The 25,123-nt window shown below is 35.7% G+C and overlaps 1 protein-coding gene across 1 annotated transcript in view; it reads right to left on the reverse strand.

Moving 5' to 3' along the window:
• Positions 1-25,123, reverse strand: part of CWC27 (CWC27 spliceosome associated cyclophilin) — a 265,435-nt gene that overhangs the window by 215,291 nt on the left and 25,021 nt on the right. Inside the window, exons 7-10 of the mRNA XM_021007224.2 lie at positions 23,776-23,845; positions 15,060-15,139; positions 13,799-13,838; positions 12,962-13,116 (exon numbers count right to left, since the gene is read on the reverse strand). Coding sequence (XP_020862883.1) covers positions 12,962-13,116; positions 13,799-13,838; positions 15,060-15,139; positions 23,776-23,845 — 345 coding nt within the window. The remainder of the gene's footprint in view (positions 1-12,961; positions 13,117-13,798; positions 13,839-15,059; positions 15,140-23,775; positions 23,846-25,123) is intronic.

The following is a 25,123-nucleotide window of genomic DNA, read 5'->3' on the forward strand; positions in this document are numbered from 1 at the left end:
AGGGCTACTTCTTGCTGTACTTTCGAAAGTGTTTTAAACATAACAGGAATTAACTTTTGGCACTGATGACAAGACAAAAAGTGCTCCCATAATGTTTTTGTCCATCACAATATTTTATATGTTCTTACTATCTATTCTGTCATTAGAGCATCTTGACACATCTTGCTGGCCAGCAAAGTATCTGTCAAATACCTATATACCAAGACAAAGATAAAAGAAGCAGGGAAGGAATTGGAATTGATTTACTTCTTTAAAAAAAATTATAGCAGATGAGCTCCACCTACAGGATAAAAAATGATAGTTTTCTTTAAGAATTTAAAAGATTTAGAGCATTCAGAAATGGCTGCAAAAAGACAAGTTGTAATTCCAAACTAATAATGAGTAATCTATTTAAATATCTACTACTATGGATCTGACATTTTACACTGAAGGAAATCTAATATAATGCAAATTTCCTCTTCCCTCCCTTCCCACAAGTTACCTAACTCTGAACAGAACAGATTTTCTCTCTCTTAAGGATATTTAAATGTATGACTAAATTCTTCTTCTACATATAGTACATTTCTCAAACCCTATAAAAAAGATTTATTCAATGAGTTAAGAGTAATTAGGAGAAAAGTCACAAAATAGAAGTTATCTGTCACTTGCAGGTTTTTACACCCAACTTACTATGTAACCTTCAGTAGAAGGGAAAAAAAAACTATTGAGGATAAGTTATTAGAGGAAAACTTGACTGTCTATAAATTTATTGAAAAATTACATTGTTAATACCATTCCCCAGCTGAATCATGTAAATACTCACTCAATCTACTTGTAGATTTAAACATCAGCCTATGCGAACAGCTATAATGGATTCCAGATGTTTCTTCACCAATTGGAAGAGTACCCTAGACTATCAGTGAAGATATACTTTGCATGGCCCTCTGCCCAAAGTGATGGAAAGTTAGTAAGGTCCCCACCTGTTCTATTCAAAATAGACAATACTATAGTAACAAGAAGAAAATAACCAAAGAAGAGAGAATACTTGAAATATACCTAAATGAGAAATATGTGACACACGTACTCATTTCACACAGCTAAATTATCTAACTGACATCAATAGCTATTTTAATTCATTTTGGATTGCCCAAAAGACTTACTCCTTTATAACATTCTCATATATTCATTTTTTTTCTCTCATTTTTGAAACCAAGGATGTCTGGAGATTGGGGTAGAGGAGGGAGGAGAAAGAGAAGAGAGATTTAATTTTACCAAAGGTGGATTCCAGAAGCTAAAATTGTCATAAAGTAAGCATATTTGAAAAAAAAAGCTGTGATTATTGATATTACTGAAAAATAAATAGTGAAAGACATTAGATGATAAATTAATAAGCTGAAGAGACAAGAACACTATCTTCCCTTTGAAACTTATTGCTTTCCCCATAATCCTCAAACACTGTTTTGTTTTTCCTTTATTTTGTTTAAATAGCAGGAAGAAAGAAAAAAAAAGAAAGAGTGAAGAAAAGCTTTGGAATACTTAAAAGGAGAATAAATGTCAAGTTCTTTCACCATTTATATGTGAGTGGGTTCCCGACAATTTGTATTAAAAGAACCCAATAATGAACACAATACTGATGTGCTTATCTCAACCTTAAAAGCCACCCATGGAGCAAATTAAGCAAGAAGCAACAGCTGACAAGAGAATTTCCCCTTTGAAGCTTAGCCATACATAAAACAAAGTACTTTTAAATTCAAGGGTCTCTTTAAAGAATGAAAACATAAAATGAGTCAAGCCTTCTGCTCATAAAACAGGAAAAAGAGAATTATTAATAAAAGGGAAAAACTTAAATACATACTTCAACATATACATACCCGTGTGTGTGTGTGTGTGTGTGTGTGTGTGTGTGTGTGTGTATCACATACATGGGATTACCATCCAAGAGAATATTTTTTTAGCTTTTTTTTATTTTTATTTTTAGGCAGTTGGGGTTAAGTGACTTGCCCAGGGTCATACAGCTAGTAAGTGTCAAGTGTTTGGTCTGAGGCTGGATTTGAACTCAGGTCCTTCTGACTTCAGGGCCGGTGCTCTATCCACTGCGCCACCTAGCTGCCCCCATCCAAGAGAATATTAAGCAACACATATTGCCTATCATTTAAAATGTCCGCCCAAGTAGAAAGCATTTCAAAAGAACTGGTCTACAAAGTAGTCTGGATATTATAAGTTATATCATGAAAAAAGTCAGTTGAAAGTTATATAGTCCCACTTTTATTTATTCAAACAACCATCAAGGGATAGTTTTATTGTTTAGTTGTTTCAGTCATGTCCGGCTCTTCGTGACCCCATTTGGGGTTTTCTTGGCAAAAACATGGGAATGGGTTTGCCATTTCTTTCTCCAACTCATTTTACAGATTAAGAACTGAGGCAAACAAAAGTTAACTGATTTGCCCAGGGTAACACAGCTAGTTAATATCTTGAGGCCACCACTGAACTCAGAAAGATGAGTCTTCCTGAATTCAGGTCTGGTACTCTTCACTGTGCCACACAGCTGCCCCTAAATAATCTTGTAGGAATGAACTTTTTAATGTTTGGTTTTACATAAAGGATGAACTAGTTTTGATAAAGTTTCAGTATGATCTGTTTGGCTATTTATTTTCCCTGAACAAAATGCACTTTATATTTAAGAAACCACAGAATCACAGAATGTTAGGCCTGAAAACAATCATCCACTCCAATGACCCCATTTTATAACATGAGGAAAAGGAAGTACAGTGAGATGAAGAGACCTGCTCCTCCTAGAAGGGGGAAATTATTACATTGTAAAGAAAGGTCTTTGTAGGTTATCTAGAACAAATCCCTCATTTTACACAAGGAAACTGCAGGTGAAGTGATTTGTCCAAGGTTTTGCAAAAGAGCTGGGATCTAAATTTGACTCTTGACTCCCAATACAGCCTTCTTTCCCCAATCCTGGGTTTAAGATAATTCTAGGCTATAACAACAACACAATTTCTATTGGTGATATGAGAAGGCTCATTTTGACACAGTGCTCTATATAAACTAGAAATCAGGTCTTAGGGAAGCCCTACCCCTGAGCACATTATTCACCCCTGTCTCATAAGAACTGTGCTCTGTGGCCAGACTCTGGCCTCTACAACCAAAAATGCTACTTTTTAAAGGGAACTGAAGGAGAACAACCTCGGACAGGTCATTTTGTTCTATTTACATTCACTCAATAAAAATGAACACATTTGAAAAGCAGAAAAGCACTAGTTATTTAAACCAGGTAACTTTACGAGCTGTATGCTCAAAAATAAGTTTAACTAGACCTGATGGAAAGTTTAGCCTAGCTAAAAAGCTCTATGCTAAATGCATAATTCAAGCAAAAATATAAAGTTTAGGAATTTCAAAGAAAGTAAGGATTTATCATAAGTTAAAATCCTATGTTTTTTCAAGATTTGTTCTAAACTTTTTCAGATAAATTTTATAATCACATGACTAATTTAACTTTTGTGTTCTATTTTTAAAATGGAGAAGCTTAAGCAATGATTAAAAATAACAGAATAAATGCAAGCTTATAGAAAAACCAACATTTTAGAATAGTCTTGTATGAGTTTGCCTGGAAACACAATCGCCCTTTATAAATAATGACAGAAGCAAACATATCCTTAGAATAGTTGACTGTATTCAAGAGACTGAAAAATTCAAGAATTCTTGTTCTTAGTATTGTGGATATGGCCATGAATACTGGGGGTCATTTTAGTACTAAACTCCATAAACTCAAACTGTCATGCTGAATTATTTAACACATGATACAGGACAGATTTTAGGTAAACAAGGCAGAGAAAATGCATTCTGAGATGAAGTTTCTTATATGAATATACTTACAAAACCAAGGTTTTGTTAACTTGCTTATAACTTATTACTGAAGAAGTAAAGAATTCTATTTACATTTCTTTAGAAGGCACTATGACTTCAATACTATTCAACTAGGACTTCAAGGCTTCAAGACCTCATACTGTATAATTCTTATGAAAGTCTTTTTCACAAATCCTTCATAAAAGATCCACCCAATAAACTAGATGGTTTCTTCTGGCTGTTTTACTGTCTTGGGAGTTCCAATATAATACTCAGATTATCCATCTGTTGTCTCTCTCATTCTCATATGCTGTTAAGGTCATGAGTGTTATTGGCATATACATAACAATTATATTTATCTACATCCATATCCTTGAGTCATACCACTTCCTATGCACAAGCCATTGTTAATAAAACGCTGTAGTCTCTTCATAGTTAGTATGTATCTTTCCTTTCTCTTAAGGATCAGTTGTGATTTGTACTATTCTGAATAATTTTGAATCAACAGGAGATTGTTAAAAAGGTGAGAATTGAAGTTTTAAAGACGTAAGGTTTTGAAGCAGCAGCAGCAGCAGCAACAACAAATAGTTGAGATTCATGGAAAGAGCTGCAGTTTCCCCAATGTGATCCAATCCAAGTTTATTATTCTAATAAATTTTGGGTCAAGTTCATTGTCTACCTACAGTGTCTGTTCAAAATATAACTATTAGCTATTTTAAACATACTAACATGTCAGGCTGCAAATCCACCTGCATGTCTTAGCCTGGAAAAAATGCCTTTTTAATTCATTTGATTTTTACTAGTGTAGTATCTTGCATATAACTATATACATGTTTTTTTCCCTGCTTAAAATGTAAGATCTATAAGGACAGGGACTTCTTTTTTCTTTGTATCCTTAGTGCTTAGCCCAGTGCCTGGCACATATTACACACTTTAAAAAATATTTGTTGATTGATTGATGACTAGATCAATCTTTTGAATTATTATAAATTTCACTGAGAACTTAAAATGATCTCATTTAGCAGGATATCATGCCAAGCTATCTGAAGGTTCATTTTCTCAACTGCTTTTCTTATTTTGTGAGGAGACATTACTTCTTGGAATTTTCAATCAATGTTCTCTGAAAGGTCTAAAAATGAGCAAACATCCTAACTGGTGCTGCCTTTGACTATCATAACTTCTCAAGGAGTTCAAGTATTTGCCCAGGTGAAGCAGTTTCATGATTCTTTACACCACCTAACCATGGCAACTGTTTGTATTGGCTAAACTTATCTAAGAGTTGGTGATACTGAATTAAGATGGCAACATGAAAGGTCACAGAGAAACCTTGTTCTCCCACACAAACTACAGCAAGCATCTGAAAAAGGTACCAAAAGGAAATCTGAAAGGAAGCGGAAATAAGCCTCTACATCCAATCCAGGAGTGTCTAAAAAACTACCTAGAAGCAGGGGTGGTGGGTGGAAGGGCTTTACCAGAGAACTCAGGGAGAATACAGGGGTTCCAGTCAGGAAATCAACATGAATGCCTGTAATGAGGCTGGAAGCCATAAGACATGATGAGAAAAAACAGAACATACTAGAAAACAAATGAGGAAGACCTTACTATTTTGTATAAATTAGGAATAAGAGAAGAGCATACAAACATGGAGGAAAGAGTCAGAGGAGTGGGCATCTCATAACCTCATCCTTATCTGAACCATATAAAGGGGGAATGAACAAACACGAACACACACACACACACACACACACACACACACACACCACTCTCAATGAAGATACAAGTGGGATAAAGAAAGAAGAAGACTGGTACAGTTAGGGAGGAATAAAAGAAAGTACAAAAATTGGAGACTAGAGTCTGGGACTAGTGAAGAGGAATAGTAATAGACTAGCTCCATTACAGTGATGATCAGATTCTTTCTCTTAATCTATTCCTTCCTTTGTTGTAAATAAGGGGCTAGAAGGGAAAAAGGAAAATGTGTAAGAAAATAATATGCCAGGCTAGGGTATTTTCTACTCCTCTTCTCCCAGGTCCATCTTCCAACTCTCTCCCCATCCCACCTACCTACATCCAAAAAGCATTAACTAAATGGCTAGGATGTGCCAGGTCTTATGCATATGCAAAATAATAAAAAGTTAATTCAGAAGGGAGGAATAAGCAGTGGGTTGGGGGTAGGAGAGAACTGAAAGAGATCAGGGAAGGCCTCATATGAGAAGCAGCATTTGAGCTGAGCTTTGAAGAAAGCAAGGGATATTGGTTCTAATTCTTCTTTACAATAAGACTAATATAAAAATGTTTAATATGAATGTATTTGTAGAGTCTATATCAGATTGCATGCCATCTTGGGGAGGGCGAGAAAATTTAAAACTCATAAGCTTATGGAAGTGAATGTTGAAAACTAAAAATAAACAAATTTAAATTAAAAAAAAAAAATGATTCTAAGAAACAGGCGCGAGGAAGGAATTCATTCTGGGCATGAGAAATTCCCGAAATCCAAGTCCACTCTCTCCCCAATCTTGACACATGTAAGAATGGGTACAAAACATCTACCCAGAGATTTCAATGTTGAATCCTGGACCTGAGGAGCTAGAGAGAGCTACTATTCCAAGGATGTGGTAATAAGTACCTTTCATTTGTAGACTTCCTGCACTCTCACTTTAAGTAAAATAACTTTTGCTTTTATTTGAATTTGTGCATGTTATAAGTCTCTTGCAAAATCATGAGTCCAGTCACAGCAATTGTTAGAAGCAGAATTTCACAACCAAATGACTTTACACACACACACACACACACACACACACACACACACACACACACAAAGAAAAGTATGATAAGAGGATTCTGGGTTGGTCATGAGCTAATTAGTAGTTCTATCTGGTCAATGAGCTTCCCCAGGCCACTGGGCCTATGCACTGAAACAAAGGACAAGGTCCCACAGATTCTGATGGAATCAGTAAGTGGGTTAGTTGTGATGTGAACAGCAGGCAGTTGGACCTGGTTGGTATGCAATATAATTGAGAAACTGGTTACACAAATGTAGACAATCAAATGAAACTGACACAGGAACTCAAATGATAGAAATTATAAAATAGATTTAAGAAAGCTTTTTGTTTTATTAGAAATTCAGAACCATGACTTTTTCCTAGGTGGGATGTCTTGAGCCCAAAAGAAGGCCAGTTCAGTCATTGGTTAGGGCTCACAATAAATTGTGAAACATCTGGAACACACGAGTCAAATGGATATTGGAGAGAGAATCAAGAACAAATGAGAAGAGAAAGGTTTTATGAACTGTCAACAGGAAAGGACACCTAAAACTCAATTATCCAAGAAAGTAAACTATCTATGAGAAGACATTTTCTCCCCATAGAGCTCAGGGGGTGAGATGGGGGGACTAACCTCAGGTGATGGAGGTAAGCACAGGGACACCCAGGATGAGAACAAACACGGCCTACCCAAAAAAGTAGCCCTGGTACAAAGACCCAATTCAGAATAAAGCTGGAGATATCATTATATCAAAGAAAACACTAAGCAGTATATTATTGCAGAACTAGAGATACCCAAAAAAAGGAATAAGTAACTTCGAAAAAAGAAAAAAAATACTATCTTACAGAATTATTAATTGCTGGCATTAGTATTTCTTTTGCTATAAAGGAAGCAAAGGATAAAAATCAAATAAAATCTATTGAAGAAAGAACTGGAAGGAAGAAAAAACAACTTTGAAAAGAAACTGGCAAGCCTTACCCAAGAAGTGAAATCCCTGAAAACTAGAATAGACAAACAGAAATTAATGACTTCATAAGAGAGCAAAATATATTAGAACATAATTTCTGTAGAAAACACAGAAGAAAATATAAGATCCTTTAAACCAAAAACAACTGACCTGGAAAACTAGTTAATAGGAGATAATTTAAGAGTCACTAGACCACATGAGAATTATAACCAAAAAAATAGTCTGAACAACCTATTTCAAGAATTCATCAGGAAACTGCCCAGATATACTAGAATCTGAGAACAGTGAAAATAGAAATAATTTACCTATTTTTTCTTCGATACAACCCCAAAATGAAAACTCCCAAGAAGGGACTAGTCAAAATTCAGAGCCCCCATATCAAAGAAAAAGTACAAGCATCCAGAAAGAAGCAGTTCAAGTACCAAGGAACCACAGTCAGCTTTACACAGGACTTGACAGCTTCTACTAAAAATCAGAGGAGAGGGTAAAAGTAGTGACTTGCTTGAATTCTCCCCCAAGCCCCTCCAAATACCTATAAAGAATGGCTCTAAATAAATTCTAGAGCAGAAGAATACCCAAAAAGAAGAGTGAAACAAATTTCCAACCCCAGACGACCTGGATGGTTGATTGGAAAGGTTTTTTGTGCCAGGCTGGGAGAGGAATGCAGTTCAGCATTGGTGTACAGGCGAAGACCAGGCCTCAGCGAACCTGGAGCAGGCCTCAGAGGACTGAATTGCAGGCAGCTGTGGTGGTTTCCAGACTTCTAAACCCACAAACACCAAAGACAACTTAGAAGGACAGTAGGAAAGTTCTATGACCACAGTGAGAGAGAAGCTTGGTGCCAGCCCCAGTCCCAGAGCAGCGCTGGGTTGGCGGCTGCTTCCAGAGCTCTCAGCTCACAGACTGAGGGGGAATCAAGTAGCAGATCAGAGGGGGATTGTAGGGATCTCTTTGCTGGTGCTGAGGAAGTATTCTCTTGCTTTCCCCGTACCTGGAGCTGGGGCTCAGTTCTGGGCGGTAGTCCTGGCATGAGGAGGAGTGTTGGCATGGTGGAGCTTATAGTGACAGTAAAGAGAGAATCCTCCTCACAGTTCCCAGACAGAAAAGAGTGCTTGTGGTTACTCATAAACCAGAGCACAGGCCAGAAAAACAGTAAACACCTCGCCCTTGATCATAGCATCCTAGAAGAACTGAAAATTTACAGGTCCCCTAGAAATACCTCTGAAAACAGCTGCACAAAACCCCCAAAGCTTTGGACAGTACATTCTCCATACTGGAAGCAGACCCCTACCTTAACAAAGAGTTTAAAACTTGGGGGCAGCTAGGTGGCGCAGTGGATAGAGCACCAGCCCTGGATTCAGGAGGACCTGAGTTCAAATCCGGCCTCAGACACATAATACTTACTAGCTGTATGACCCTGGGAAAGTCACTTAACCCCATTGCCTAGCCCCCCCCCCAAAAAAAAAGTAAGAGTTTAAAACTCAAGTAATTGGCTGGGAACATGAAGAAGCTGCACAAAAAAAAGTCAGACCACAGAATCTTACTCTGATGACAAAGAAGATCAAAACATACAACCAGAAGAAGACAACAAAGTCAAAGTTCCTACATCCAAAGCCTCCAAGAAAAATATGAATCAGTCCCAGGCCATGGAAGAGCTCAAAAAGGATTTTGAGAAGCAAGTAAGAGAAGTAGAGGAAAAACTGGGAAGAGAAATGAGAGTGATGCAAGAAAATCATGAAAAACAAGTCAACAGCTTGCTAAAGGAGACCAAAAAAAAAATACTGAAGAAAATAACACCTTAAAAAATAGTCTAACCCAAATGGCAAAAGAGGTCAAAAAGCCAATGAGGAGAAGAATGCCTTCAAAAGCAGAATTGGCCAAATGGAAAAGGAAGTCCAAAAGCTCACTGAAGAAAATACTTTTTTAAAAATTAGAATGGAGCAAATGGAAGCTAGTGACTTTATGAGAAATCAAGAAATTGTAAAACAAAACCAAAAGAACGAAAAAATAGAAGACAACATGAAATATCTCACTGGAAAAACAACTGACCTGCAAAATATATCCAGGAGAGATAAATTTAAAAATTATTGGACTATGTGAAAGTCAGTTTTTGAAAAAAGAGCCTAGACATCATCTTTCAAGAAATTATCAAGGAAAACTGGCCAGATATTCTAGAACTAGAGGGTAAAGTAGAAATGGAAAGAATCCACCAATCACCTCCTGAAAGAAATCTCCAAAGGAAAACTCCTAGGAATATTACAGCCAAATTCCAGAGTTCCTAGGTCAAGGAGAAAATATTGCAAGCATCCAGAAAGAAACAATTCAAGTACTATGGAAACACAATCAGGATAACACAAGATTTAGCAGCTTCTACCTTAAGGGAATGGAGGGATTGGAATATAATATTCCAGAGGGCAAAGGAGATAGGATTACAACCAAGAATCACCTACCCAGCAAAACTGAGTATAATCCTTCAAGGGAAAAAATGGATATTCTGTGAAACAGAGGACTTTCAAGAATTCCTGATGAAAAGACCAGAGCTGAATAGAAAATCTGACTTTTAAATAGAAGACTCAAAAGAAGCATGAAGAGGTAAACAGGAAAGAGAAATCATAAGGGACTTATTAAGGTTGAACTGCTTACATTCCTGCATGGAAAGATGGTATTTGTAACTCATGAGACCTTTGTCAGTATTAGGGTAGTTGGAGGGAAAAAACAATTATATGGATAGATAGACAGACAGATAGATAGATAGATGGTACAGAGTGAGTTGAAAATGAAAGGGTGATATCTGGAGAATAAAATTAAGGGGTGAGAGAGGATTATACCGGGAGAAGGAGAAAGGGAGAGGTAGAATGGGGTAAATTATCTCACATAAAATAGACAAGAAAAGGCTTTTCCAGTAGAGCGGAAGCAGGGGAGAGGGAATGAGTGAATCTTATTCTCATCAGATTTGGCTTAAGGAGGAAATACCACACACACTCAATTGGGTATGGAAATCTATCTTACCCTACAGGAAAATAGGAGGAAAAGGGATAAGAAAGCGAGGGGAATGACAGAGGGAAGGACAGACTGGGGGAGGGGGTAATCAGAAACAAACACTTCTGAGGAGAGACAGTGTCAAAACAGAGAATAGAATAAATGCGGGGCGGAATAGGATGAAGGGAAATATAGTTAGTTTTTCACAACATGACTACTACGGAAGTGTTTTGCATGACTACACATGTATAACCCATATCGAGTTTCTTGCCTTCTCAATGAGGGAGAAAGGGAGAAAATTTGGAACCCCAGGTTTTAAAAACAAATGCTAAAAATTGTTTTCACATGCAGATGGGAAATAAAATATACAGACAATGGGGTAGAGAAATCTATCCTGCCCTACAGGAAAACAGAAGGGGAAGGGAATAAAGGGGTGGGGGAGATAGAAGGGAGGGCAGATTAGGGGAAGGGGTATTCAGAATGCACACCATCTTGGGGTGGGAGGAGGGAGGAGATGGGCAGAAAATTTCGAACTCAAAATCTTGTTTAAGTGAATACTGAAAACTAAAAATAAATAAATAAATTTTAAAAATCAGAGGAGAACTGGGAATACAATATTTCAAAAGGCAAAAAATATACTTATAACAAGAATAACTTACTTTGTAGAACTTGATATAATCCTACAAGGGGGAAAATGGACTAGAGAACTTTCAAGCCTTTCTGATGTAAAGATAAAAGCTAAGTAGGAACTCTGAAATACAAACAACAGTCCAGAGAAATCTAGAAAGCTAAATTTATTTGGGAATTTGGAAGGTGTTGTATGATGATGTAGCTAGTTTACTATCACTTATTGAGCACCTACTATGTGATGGGCACTGTGTGAAACACAAGGGATACAAAGAAAGGTAAGACAGTCCTTGCTATCAAGAACCTTCAGTGTAATGATGGAAACAATTTGCAAAGAACTATGTACAAACAAAATATATAGAGGATAAATTGGAGATAATCATCAAAGGGAAAGTATTATAAATTAGGGGGAGTGGGAAAGGCTTCTTGCAGAAGATGGAACTTTGAGACTTAAAAGAATTCATGGACACTAGTAAGGGAGTTGAGGAGGGAGAGATTTTCAGTCATGGGAGATGGCCGATGCAAATACATGGAGTTGGGAGATGGAGTGTCACGTGCAAGGAACAGCTAAAAGGCCAGTGTCCCTGGATTGAAGTGAATGTGGAAAGGTATAAGGTGTAAGAATACTGGAAAGGTAGGGCGGGAAGTAACAATTGTCCCTTCAGAACTTTAATGTCTTCAAAGGGTATTTAGGGAGTTAAACAAGGAAAAAAGAGGACCTGACAGTAGATTGGTTCTGTTTTGATTCTGTTTTGACAGTTTCCAAAGGGGAAAAAAAAGGGAAAGTAAAAATAATACTGTAGAGAAAGGAGAAAAATGAGAGTAGAACTTGCTATTTTTCATAATTGGAGTAAGTAAGAAGAGTATAGAAACATGGAGGAACGAGGAGGGGGAATGGGCATTAGATGAGACTCACTCTTATCTGAAATGAAAAAAGAAGGGTTGAACACACATATACAAATATTTTAATGCAGAAATATATCAAATTCAACAGGGAAACAAACGGGGAAGCAGGGCAATACGATAGATAACACCAGGGAAAGAAAGCTGTAAGCAAAACAAACTTCTTGATCTTGAAGTGGTGAGTTAAAGGGAAAAAAAGAAAAAATTAGAATCTGAAGTAGTACCTATTAATTTTGGAATGAATAAAGAAATCCTGGAATATAAATGTAGTTAGAATATTAGCGAGTGGTAAAATGACAAAAGAGATGATTTCAGAGAATCCAGGATACTATGAACTAATGCAGAGTAAAGTGCAGAAAACAGAAGAACAATGTATACAACTACAATAACGTTGTAAAGAAAACCAACTCTAAAAGATTTAAGGACTCTCTTCAATGTAGTATCACCAACTATGTCTCCAGAGAATACAGGATAAAGCATGTTACTTCTTGACAGAGCATTGTTGTACTCAAGGTGCACAAAGAAACATATTTTTGGACAAGGCCACTGTGTGGCTTCATTTTGTTCAACTATTCTTGTTTGTAACAAGGGTTTTTTATGGTTTTTTTTTGTCTTGGTCTTTGGTCTTAATTTTGTATTGTGTGGGGTAAAGGGTTTAATAAATATTGATTGATTGACAATATAGTGTACAAGCACTAAATTCGCACAACATATATAACTTCTCATTGAGACTGTACACACATGTAAGCAGGCAAGGCAAAGAATGACCAATCATTAAAATAAGATATTTTCATTACAGCTGCAATGTATGCAGCTTTATTTTAAAATGTCGTCAGAGAAAGAGAATGAGGTTTCCTCAAAGATATACTGAAATCATAAACATGTTTGACTTACCTGCGGCTAGGTGATTTCTTCTCTATTTCTTTATCTATTTCTTTAGCAGATTTAACATTTTCACTTCTATCCTTTTTCAATTTTTTGGCAATTCGCTCTTTCATTAGATTCTTTTCATCACTATCATTTTCATCTTCTTCACATTCATCTTCATTCTAGAGAATACAATTTAATATCTGCGTAGGTAACAATTACCCCAACAAGCACTGAGAAAAAAGATAAATATTTTACACACTATTCATTTCTTATGTATGTTGTATAACATTTTTCCAATAAATTGTTTTTAATGAATAGAGGTTATGGTGTTTCACTGCTGGCCACAAAACACATGTTCATTCATTTAACAAACATTCACTGATCTATTATGATTGCATCACTGTGCTAGAAACTGTTGATGAATGATATAAAGAAAAAAAAGACAAAGCTTTTCCTTCTAAGAATATATAATTGATACTTCCTGCTCAGGTACAAAAGAATTCTCTACTTGTTAAATAGCTACATTTCACTGACTTAAAGGGCCTTGCCTATTCACATATTAAAAGAAAAATGACCTTTACAGTTTTTTAGTCATATGGTCATCACCAACTTATTTTTAAAATTTAAATCTTAATAAACTCCTGGGTGACAAACCTAAAATGCAAAACTGTGTGTATGCAAGTAGAATAATAGCTCAAAGAAAAAATACTGAAGCTATTATTTCTCACATACATTTTACAAATACTTCATGTAAAACATCTAACCATGGACATTTACATTAATATTACAAAATTAATTACATTTGAAATTTAAGCCATCTACAAACAGTGCAAAACTCTTTATAAAAAAGTTATTACTCACATCATCTGAATCTCCTGTCATTGAATCTGTGCCCTTTTCACTAAAAGGAAATAGAAGACACACATAAATTTCAGATTCTCCCTGAAATTAATAAAAATACTAAACAAATGAAAAAAGTACAGCCTACTTTCCAGACACATCAGATCAACCATACTCATTTTACTTGGGTCTTGTTTTTGAATACGCATGCCAAAACTGATACACAATTAAAGAAGCTTCATTAAGTTATTACTGTTCAATGGTGGTCACTCTTTACTCACACAAATGAAGCTTGCTGACTTGTGAGAAGAGAAAGAAACTGTAAAACAGATTTATTATGTTACTGAACCAGACTGAGGGTCCAGGACATTTCTAATGTCAACATGTTGAAAAATCTTTGGAAAGAGCTCCTATTGTATCAATTCTAGTTAAAGAATATTCTTTCGATTCACATATTCTTAAATGTTTTGCTCCAAGTAAGACTTTTTAAAATGTGTTAACCTTAAGAAACTAGCACTTTACTCCCTCTCTCAACTGTAGCCTAAATGCTTAAGTTCCAGCATTTCTTGGGCCACAACCCAATGAACAGTCTGAATAAAAGCACAGTACCTATTAGGGAAGACTGCATTTAACAGGATCACCAAAGTAAGATGTGAAAAGAATTTGACATAGAAAAATAGACTGAATAGTCATTCAACTAATCAAGTACCAGCTAATCAGAGAGAACCTAATCAAAAGCTATCCTTCATCCCCAAAGGGAAGCAACACAGACCATAATTTGTTGTACTCCAGAGGGCAAAAAATAATATTCAATGGTTTAGACCAAAACATGACTGCTTGTTCTTAGAAGAGAGATTCAAGCGTTATACTTTAATGAAAACACTAATATAGCTGAAACAATTTTTATGAAAAATTTAGTTCAACTACATCACCACTGCAGCAAACCAGATTTTAATTAAACATCAAATTTCTGAAGAAAACGCTGAATAAAGAAAACATTTTACAAAGCTTTAAAATTAAAACAATTTGTTTTGTGAGTTCAATAGCAATAATAACAGAAGGAGAGAGTTTAGGAGGTTTTTCTCTCCAATTTGAAATTCAAACACAAGTTTGATGAACTGCCGATAAGTGAAGAAAACAAAATTTAAGATTACGTACACTTGAGAGATCAATGACACTACAAAAAGGGAATTTAAATACTGCAAGCAACATATGTCGTTCCCCCCCAAAAAAAAACCCCACACATACATGAACTTGACATTGCACCAGTGTGATAACTAACCTTTCAACAACTGGAACTGAACTGAGATGTGGATCATCCTTGAGCAAGTCATGACTACTTTTGCTTTTTCCCTTCATGCTCTGAAAAGTAAGATTTAATAAAAATTATATTATGAATGGAGCAGAGTTTACCACCAAAAGCATAGCATGGTATGGTCCCAAGAGTGTTGGACTTGTCATCAAAAGAGACCTGGTTTCAAATCTTAGTTCTGTCACTTAGTAGTTGGATGACCTTGAACATCTCTAGGATAACAAAGTCCTCTGGCTTTGAAAGCTGTTCACAACCTGACTCCAAGTTCTTGCCAGCTTCATTATACATTATTCCCCTTCCCACATTTTAAGATGCAGCCAAATTGGCCTCTTCCCTATTCCTCATGCACGGCATGCCACCTCCATCGCTGTGCTTTTGCATTGGCCATGTCCCATGTTTGGCTGGAATGCACTACCTCTTCATCTCTGAATCAAACAATACCTTCTTTCAAGATGCAGTTCAAGTACCATTTTCTAAATGAAACTTTTCCTGATCCCCCTCATACCTCTAAAGTAATAAAACTGATTTTTAAATAAACATAACAGAGCCTATAAATCCAAATAAATATCGTCCTTCCTGACAGCTTCTTTGACAAATCATTTATCCTTGGATTCTCACTCCTTTGTAGCAATCATACTCTTCTGCTTCCATATTATCAATTCTTTTTAATGATGCTCTGGCCAGCAAACATAATACTGTACTGAAGCTGTACCCACTAGGGAAATACTTTCCTGCTTCTTTGGATTCCTGAAGGCACCTGCAACCCCAAAACATCAACCCAGAGTCAGAAAAATGCATGCTAAGTCCACAGAGTCTCCCTTGCCTAACCATACTGAGGGCTTTCACAAAACTGCACCACAAAAACAATTCTGCCCTCTAACCAGCAAGAACAAGAGTGACAAAGTCCAGTTGAGGGTTCCTATCTTTACCCTGTTTTCCCAGAGCACAATGCTGGGGAAATTTCTAACCAGAATTAAATCTCATTCTCCATCTTCAAAAATCCCTCTCAGAATGGCTAGAAGGAAGGAGTAGAAGATAGAGAAAGAAGTAACATAGCCTTCAAAACCTTGTTTAAATGTTTATTTGTATTTCTAAATTACCTAAGCTTGCTAATAAATTACGCAGACATTAACAGTGATTTTGTCTAACAGTATGTTTGTGGTTCAAGACTGAGAGAAGGGAAACTATTCCATGGAGGGAAAAAAAGAATTTCCCTGATTTTACTCTAGAGCAGGGACCACAGTCGTTACAGAAAGAGTTTTGGCAATTTTGGTATTTGACTGAGAATATTACAGAGCAATCTACTATATTGCCTTTGAACCCAGAAAGAGATAAATCAATAAGGAGATAAGCCAGTAGCAGAAAGGGGTGGCAGTTAGCACAGCTGCCCAAATATATAATGCCTGGTATATATTAGGTGTTTAATAAATACTTAATGGATATTAATTTTAAATGTGAAAGTTAAATTCTTTGGGATAATAAATTCTGGACATTTTATTGATCTAATCAATAACTATCTACTTTGCAATAATTTCAAAAGAACTACTTCATTTTACACAGTTATTTGAAAATATGGCATTATTCCTCAATACTTATTTCAATTCATTAGTACATGTACTCCTTACACTAACATACCTACATCTACTACCATCTTTTCATGCTTTAGTAACTGATCTTAGAATAATTAGGATCATTGGATCATATATTTAGTCCTAGAAAGAACCTCAGAGATCATAAAGCCCCACTTCTTCATTACAGATGAGGAAACTAAAGTCCAGAACAGCTGGATGATTTGCCCAGAGTCACAGAGCCAGAAGTTGAACCAGGTCCTGGGAATCCAAATCTGGAATTCCACTCTGGCATGAGGAAAGCAAACCAGTATGCAATGGCCAGCTTCTTGGTGCCATGTCTCGGACCTCATCTAGGTTGTTCTGCAGTGACCAGATATGGTCTGATCAATGGTAAGAAAATACATCTTGGCTAACATTAGAAGGGAACTTGAAAAATACAATGGATTTAGGTATAAAAGATAATTTTAAACCCATGCTTAGACTTGGTAGTGATGAACAGACAGATTAATTATCATTGAATTATTTTCTAATTATATTTATGCAATACTAAATAGTGGAAAAAATGAAAAAACGTTCACTAAAATGCAGCATGGTATAGTGGAAAAGGCAATACTTCACCAGCCACTATTACCAGCTCTACCAGCAGTCATGTGACTTTCAGGAAATACATTTAATCTTTCAAAGTCTGTTTCCAAGTTTGTATAAAAAAATAGATTTACTATTATTTTCCTGTTACTTCAGGGGTCATTGTAAGGGTCAAGTGAGATGAAGGATATGAAAGCACTTTGCAAATCATAAGGTGCTACATAAATAAAATACTTATAGTTGTAAATATATATGTATATATGTATATTGGTGTATATATGTAAAATATGCTATTTAAAACATACACAATATAGCCATACCTTAGAGATATTGCAGGTTCGGTTCAAGATCACCACAATAAAGCAAATATCACAATAAAGAAAGTCACACAAATTTTTTGGCTTCCCAGTGCATATAAAAGTTGTGTTTTACCCTATACTCTAGTCTATTAAGTGTGCAAGAATACTATGTCTAAAAAACCAATGTACATATCTTACTTAAAAAATACTTTATTGCCAAAAATGTTAACCATTACTTGAGCCTCCAGCAAGTCATAATCTTTTTGCTGGTTGAAGTCTTGCCTCAATTTGATGGCTGCTCCCTGATCAAGGGGATGGTTCCTAAAGGCTAAGATGACTGTGGCAATTTCTTAAAATAAAACAGCAATGAAGTTTGCCATATCAATTGACTCTTCCTTTCACTTGAACACTCAGGGTTATTGATTAATCAATGTAGGGTTATTAATTGGCCTAATTTCAACATTGTTGTGTCTCAGGGAATTGGGAGGCCTGAGGAGAGGGAGAAAGAGAGGGGAATGGCAGGTTGGTAGAGCACTCAGAACACATACAACGTTTATCAATTAAGTTTGCCATCTTATATGGGTATGATTTGTGGCTCCCCAAAACAATTACAATAGTAACATCAAGGATCATTGATAACAGATCACAAATCACCATAATAGATACAATACAGAAAAAGTTTGAAACATTATGGGAATTACCAAAATGTGACACAGAGACACAAAGTGAATAAACGTTATTGGAAAAATGGCACTGATAGACTTGCTTGATGAAGGATTGCCACAAGCCTTTAATTTGTAAAAAGCCATGATATTTGTGAAGTGCAGTAAAGCTAAGTATAATAAAACAAGGTATGCCTGTATGTTTACAACTATAAGTTGTATGTATATATACATATATACACATATGTATATGTGTGTGGATGTGTAGCTATAGATGTATAGACATATATGTATGTAGATATACATACACATACATATGTATATCTGTCTAAGATAATGAAAAAACAAAATCTTCAGTATTCTTCATATCACTTTCCCCGCCTAATCCCTTTCTAATCAACAATGATCAATGTTTAACATTTCTTTTAAGACCCCCCCAAACTTTCTCTGACTAAGTCACCCCATTCTGATCTCTCTCATGTTGTACACTAGCTAAAGAATGGTCACTGACAAAAATGTTAACCAGGGTCAAGGTAGGGCTCTGCAGCACATCATTCAATCAAAGGACTTTAGTTCAATTACCTAGCCTCTCACAGTTTTCCTGAGAACATTTTTTCTAGATTTCTCCTTCCCCCAACATATTAAATGAATCTGAATAGATAGCATAATTTTCCATCTTCTTGTTGTTCAGTTGTGTCTGACTTTTTGTGACCCTATGGACCATACCCTCCACGGGATTTTCTTGGCAAAAATACTGGTGGTTTACCATTTTCTTCTTCAGTGGACTGAGACAAACAGAAGTTAAATCACTTGCCCAGGGTCACACAGCTAGTAAATGTCTGAAGCCACATTTGAACTCAGGTCTTCCTGACTCCAGGCCCAGGGCTCTATCCACCGAACCACCTAGCTGCCTCTAGCTTCTCATCTGCTCTTTCCTAATAGATGGAGGCTCTAAGGATGATAAGGATTTCGTACTTTTTTTTCCTTTGTGTTCCCAGCGCCTAGCACAAAGCTTTATATGCATAAGCTATAATTTCACCAATAATAGGGAGTCCTACACTAGGAAGTTCTTCTGCAAATTCCCTGAACCAAAGCAGATCATAACCTATCTATGATTTAGTAGTTAAAGTCTTAGGGAATTGCCTAAGGTATATGGGTTAAATGACCTGTCCAAGGTCACACAGTTAATAATGTCAGAGATGATTTGAACCCTGATCTTCCTGACTCTAAAGCCTGCATTTTTGCCTATTATAATTTTTAAAAATACTTCTTGATTATACAAGCAGGGTACCTGATAAATGTTTGAATTGAAATGATAGTTCATATTCACAGCTAATGGTAAATATTACCAACTCCATTTTAGAAATGAAGGACCTGAAGATCAGAAAGTATGAGAGATTGATTCTTAGCCACCTAGTTAATGATTTTCTAATCCCAATAATTGTTACTCCAAGCCCAGTGTTGCTGTTTTATATAAACCACACCAAGCTTCCTCTGTGTGCCACATTGCTTCCTGCTAATAAAACCAACCTATCGTATTATTTAAGCACATTTCTCTTTTTTTTATAAGACTGTCACGAAAAACACTGCCAAATTCTTTATGAAGTCAAGTATATGTTTATTGCATTCCCCTAACGTACTCGTTTAGTAAGACTACTAAAAAAAATAATGGAAATCAGATTCATTTGACAAGTCACAATGTCTTAGAACTTCAGTTTTCTCATTTGTAAAACGATGAGGTTGGATGAAATGATCTCTATAATATTCTATACAAAAACTTTGTGAGACAGTAGAGAAGAACTGAGTAAAGAATGAAAAAAACCTCAGGGAACTCAAAGGTAAAGGAAGTCAAATTATGATTTGACAGAATCAGATGAAGAAGTCTCTGCAACAAAATGCTGAATATCCCTATATCATCTTTCTTATTTTTATACAGTAAAGTCGAGTTCAAGCTTTATTCATTCTTAATTTGTGATCGTTTAAACAGGGTCAGTGGGCAGAGGTTTACCGCTGAACCACTGATGAAAAAATGAACTTCCTAAGTAAAAGAATGAAATAAAGTCATCTCAAATTGTTCTGAAATATCCATTTATGTCTAAATAATGTAATCTTAATGTCAGCAAAGAATTTTAAATGAGATTAATTAAAAAACATTTTTAACCAACTCCAAAAGATTAAGTAATCATTTACAACTAATCTACTTTATGAGAAGCACTGGGAGTACAAAGACAAAAGTGATTCATTGAAGCTAACACTTAGTTTAGTCTAGATATTTTTAGCATAGCTACCTGAAAAAGAATATAGCTCAATTTCTTTTTAAAACATTCCTAAGACTTTTCACAAATTCAAGCAGAACTTCTCTCCAACTGACTATCTTTTACTGTACATATACACACATACCCACACATATACACACAAAACCTCATGTTTCTGTGGTGGTTACAGAGAGAAAATATACAGTATTATATCAATTCATCCTATCATCCATCCCTTGAGAAAATATTCCACCCAAGAATATTTTCCTTCTCTTATACCACATACTTTCTAGTTGCTACCTCTAGCTTTCCATTAAATTTCTATTAATTGTGACTAGTATCAAAATAATAAAATAATTCATAATAACGCTTTCCCTTGCACAGTGCCTTTTCACCAGTTTTTATGACAATGAAACATAACATAGGATAACATGATGAGTTGTCAAGCCAATTACTTGCTAGAACACTGGCTTTTAATATCCTCATTGAAGAAGAACAATTGTATTCAATCTTTCAATAGATTATAGTAATTTTTCGTATTTTTAAGAAAGAAAAAAATGTTCTAGAGTTTGGAAGTAACATGTCATACATAGTAGCATTCTTATCCCCTTTAAGCTTAGTTGGGACAAATTGCTTTTATAGCACACTGTGTACAATATTCAGTAGATCTTAAGTGTATATATATATATATATATTTTTTTTCCATTTCATGGAACAGTAACCAAGTGCAGCAGGAAAAAGCAGATAAGTTCCATTTCCAAAACACATGCTGTTATAGCAAAGTAAAAGAAAATACAAGTTAATTTTTTAGTGAGGTCAATTCCGAAAAATAATTGCCTACAAAAATTTTTTATATTAAAAGTATTTTTAAATGAATGAAATTAACTTTCATATTGAAGTTATTAAATTTCAAATGTGTGATTTAAGCTTACAGAAATGAATTTTTTAAAAGACCTACTGATTAATAAAGTTTCATGTAAAAATTCCCTTCTGCCTCACGTTATTACGCCTCAATATTTCAATGGATCAGAGATCTCATCACAGATCGAAAGCTGAAGATCTAACCCACACTTCTGTATTCGGCAGGACTCTGATAAAATTCTCTTCCACAGAGTACTTGCCCAATATGGCCTTTTAAAATTTCACGGGCACTGGTACAAGCATTCAGGTTGCAAATCCATTATCCTGTCCAAGATAGATGTACTGATAGACTAACTCATGTCATAGTCTGAGCCATAAGCTTGGATTGGCAGGTCAGTCTCTTTTGAGTGGCCAAGAATTTGCCTGAAGAGATTCTGCATTATTCAACAACTTTATGCAATAAGCACAGCATCATCTAGGAGCAGACAAACTCATCAAAGAAGAAAGAAGAACAAGAGACAAGGAAAGAACCCTAGAGAACATCCCCACTTAGAAGAGGCAGTGGGCACAATATCATCGATGAACAGGAATATCTGGGAGCAGATGAGATCATTGAGAGAAGAGAGATCAGGATAAAGCCCTTGGGGACGCCCACAGTTAAAAGACAGGAAGCCGGCGATGACCCAGCAGAGAGGAAGGAGAACCAGAAGAGAACAGTGTCACAGATGACAAGAGTACATATGACAAGGTGGTCAACAGCATCAAAAACTGCAAGAAAGTCAAGGAGAACAGAGATTAAGAAAAGGTCACTGAATTTAGACATAAAATGTTAGCTGATGATCATTGAGAGAGCAGTTTTAGAGCTGAAAGCCACATCTCAAAAGGTAGATAGTAAAGATTACTTTTTTCTAGGAGTTTAACAGGTAATGAATGCTGAACTGCACTTAGAGTGATGGGACCCGAGTTCAAATCAAAGCTCAGCCACTCACTACATTGTGTGACTCTGGGCAGGGCACTCCAGGCACAACTTAGGCCTCAGTTTCCTCATCTGTAAAATGATGAGGTTGGAATAGATAACTCTTCAAGTTTGCTTCCAGCTTGAAATCTATGATCCTCTAAAAAGAGAAAGCAAATAGAAATACAAGACAATAGCCTGGGTGCACATTAGGCTCAAGTGGAAATTCTTTTAAGGGTTGGGAGAACTAAGTATAGAAGAAGCAAGTAAATAGACTGAAAAATGAGAAAGATATGAAAGGATTCATTAATGATGAGGCCTGTTCCTCAAGGGAGAGACATTGGGATCAATTAGATTCAGATGATAAGGAGAAATAAAACCTTGGCAGGAAGAGCAACTTAATTCTGAGCCCAGAGCAAAGGAGAAACAATTAGGGAAGACATTTTGAGAAGAAGAGTAGAAGAATGAGAAATGATGTGGATTTTCTCAGTGAAGTAAGGACAAGATTATCTGCTCGGAGAGGAGGCAAGTGGCATACACTGACAAATATGGATGATATCTTTGATGGTAGGAAGGGGAAATTATAAACGGCATTGATTAAAAAATTCAAACATTGGTACCAATTGTTATTCTGTTAAATGTAGATGGAGTTTTAAATTAGTTAGACTTTGGAGGAAGAGACGAAATCTAGGTAGATGTGTTTCCAGAAACTTCCTAAAAGTTAAAAAATTTGTAAAGAAAGGCTCTGCCACCTTCACTGAGAGAAAACATCCACACACATACAAAAGCTCCACCCTGTGATAACAGAAAAACCAATAAAGCAAAGGGAACAAATCATTCCCATTTTTAATTTGGAAAAGTTCAATTTCTGAAGGAAGGAATCTGAAATACATTCAAAATAGTAACAAGGTTTTCTAGCTTCTATTACAATATAAATACAAGAAATAAAATACCTAAGGATAATGCAGGATAGAGTACAGAAATCTTATAAAATACAAATCAATGCTATCTAGTAAAATGCACAAATACTAAACAGATAAGCTTTCTTCCAACCAAGAGGCCCATGTAAATTCCACATAAGCCACAACTTTTCTTCAAAAAGGTCCAATAGAGTTTAGAATTCCAAATCTTCATCCGCTGTCAATTTTCACATATTATCTAAAAGGAGTGAATGAACAGAGGTGAAAATGACTTGAGAAATGCACCTCTTAAGGTAAATTTAAGAACTGCACTATCCTCTGCCCTTTTAGAGGAAATAGGACAAGGAGGAAAAAAATGGTCTTTGTGATATCTCCAACAATTTTAGCCTAATTTGTAGCTCTAAGTCTGGAAGTCAGCACTCCTGAAAAGCCAGAAGCCAGTGTGTGTGTGTCTAGCTTTAAGACGCTTCACTAGATAGAAAAGAAAAAAGAAAAGTGATAGACTAAACAGATTTTAAATTTTCCAAAAGTTATCAAAAGAATTATGAGTCAAAAGAAAAAACAAATTGCAATTTCACCTGGCTAACTCGGTTTACTTCTTCTTCTTCCTCTTCAGCTTCTTCTCCAAATGAAAGTAAACTAAAATTCCTAGTAAAAGCAAAAGATTCATAAAACAGCATTCAAAAGTATCTTGTTTTCGTTGCCAAGAAACAGACTTAAATTTTCAAGAGCAAACATGTACTTGCTATTTGACAAAAATAAAACTTATACCTTATTTTGATGAAATGCACTATTATCTGAATTTGCTTTACTAAATACTTCCTAAATGAAAACAAAAAAATAAGGCTTTTGCCACAGAGCACAGATATTCTCAAGTTGTTAGTTCAACTTGCAAAAACCAAACCAAAATTCACCCTAGGATCTACATAATCAGATATTTTGACATAATCATCACTCCAAGAGAGTTAAAAAATCTCTGAACTTACCAAATGGCTAGTTACATAATTGAAATTCTTGAAAATATGCAAATGCCTACCCTAAAAACCCCGAAAGGATAAAACAATACATTATGTACCAAAATAATCTGTAACATCTCATTTTACTCATTAAAATCTGCTATGCAAAAATTGTATATGAACAAAAATGCCATGCAAAAATGGATATTGGAGGAAATCAGGAAAATTGTCTTATTCTTCTTTCTTAATTCCTCAATCTAAAATGAAAGGCAATTAGGTTTAATGGAATAAACCCTGGAAAAGTCAGAAGACATAGGTAGCTTTGCCTCTTACTGGCTTTCTAACTTGAAACAATTTACTTTGCTCACTAGCCCTCAGCTCACTCATTTGTGAAATGTAGGGGTTGAAATCGACTAGAAGTTTTTGACCCCGGAGGCCCACAGCCCCTAAAGAGATTTGTAGATGGATTCTGGGAGGTCTGTGAACTCATATGGGAAAAAAAATTACATGCTTATTTCACTCTAATCGGTTTTCTTTGTAATCCTACGTATTTTACTATATGCATTTAAAAACATGATTCTGAAAGGGGTTCATAGGTTTCATCAGACTGCCAAAGGGGTCCATGACCCAAAACATGGTTAAGAATCCCTGGATTAGACCATCTCTTTTTAATGTTAATGCTCTGTAATTCAAAGACCAAGTAAAATAAATGGCAATTATCATTCTTTCATCTGAACTTGTTTTTTTCAACTATTAGAGAAAAATGATATAAAGAAATGGAGAAGGCTTGACAGATCATTAGCATTAGAAGGGAATGCTTTTTGCAAGCTGTAGAGGCAGTGAAAGCATCAATTCTGTAACTTGTAGGTTGACTGATTTAGTCTGGGCCTGTAATTTCCCTGGCATAGGGTAGCTCCCAGTAAGGAAATGCCCTTTACCAGATACAATTTGGCAACCATTAAGCAACATA

This window comes from Phascolarctos cinereus, unplaced genomic scaffold, assembly GCF_003287225.1.
Source record: "Phascolarctos cinereus isolate Bilbo 61053 unplaced genomic scaffold, phaCin_HiC Scaffold_4;HRSCAF=312, whole genome shotgun sequence".
Taxonomy (NCBI): domain Eukaryota; kingdom Metazoa; phylum Chordata; class Mammalia; order Diprotodontia; family Phascolarctidae; genus Phascolarctos; species Phascolarctos cinereus.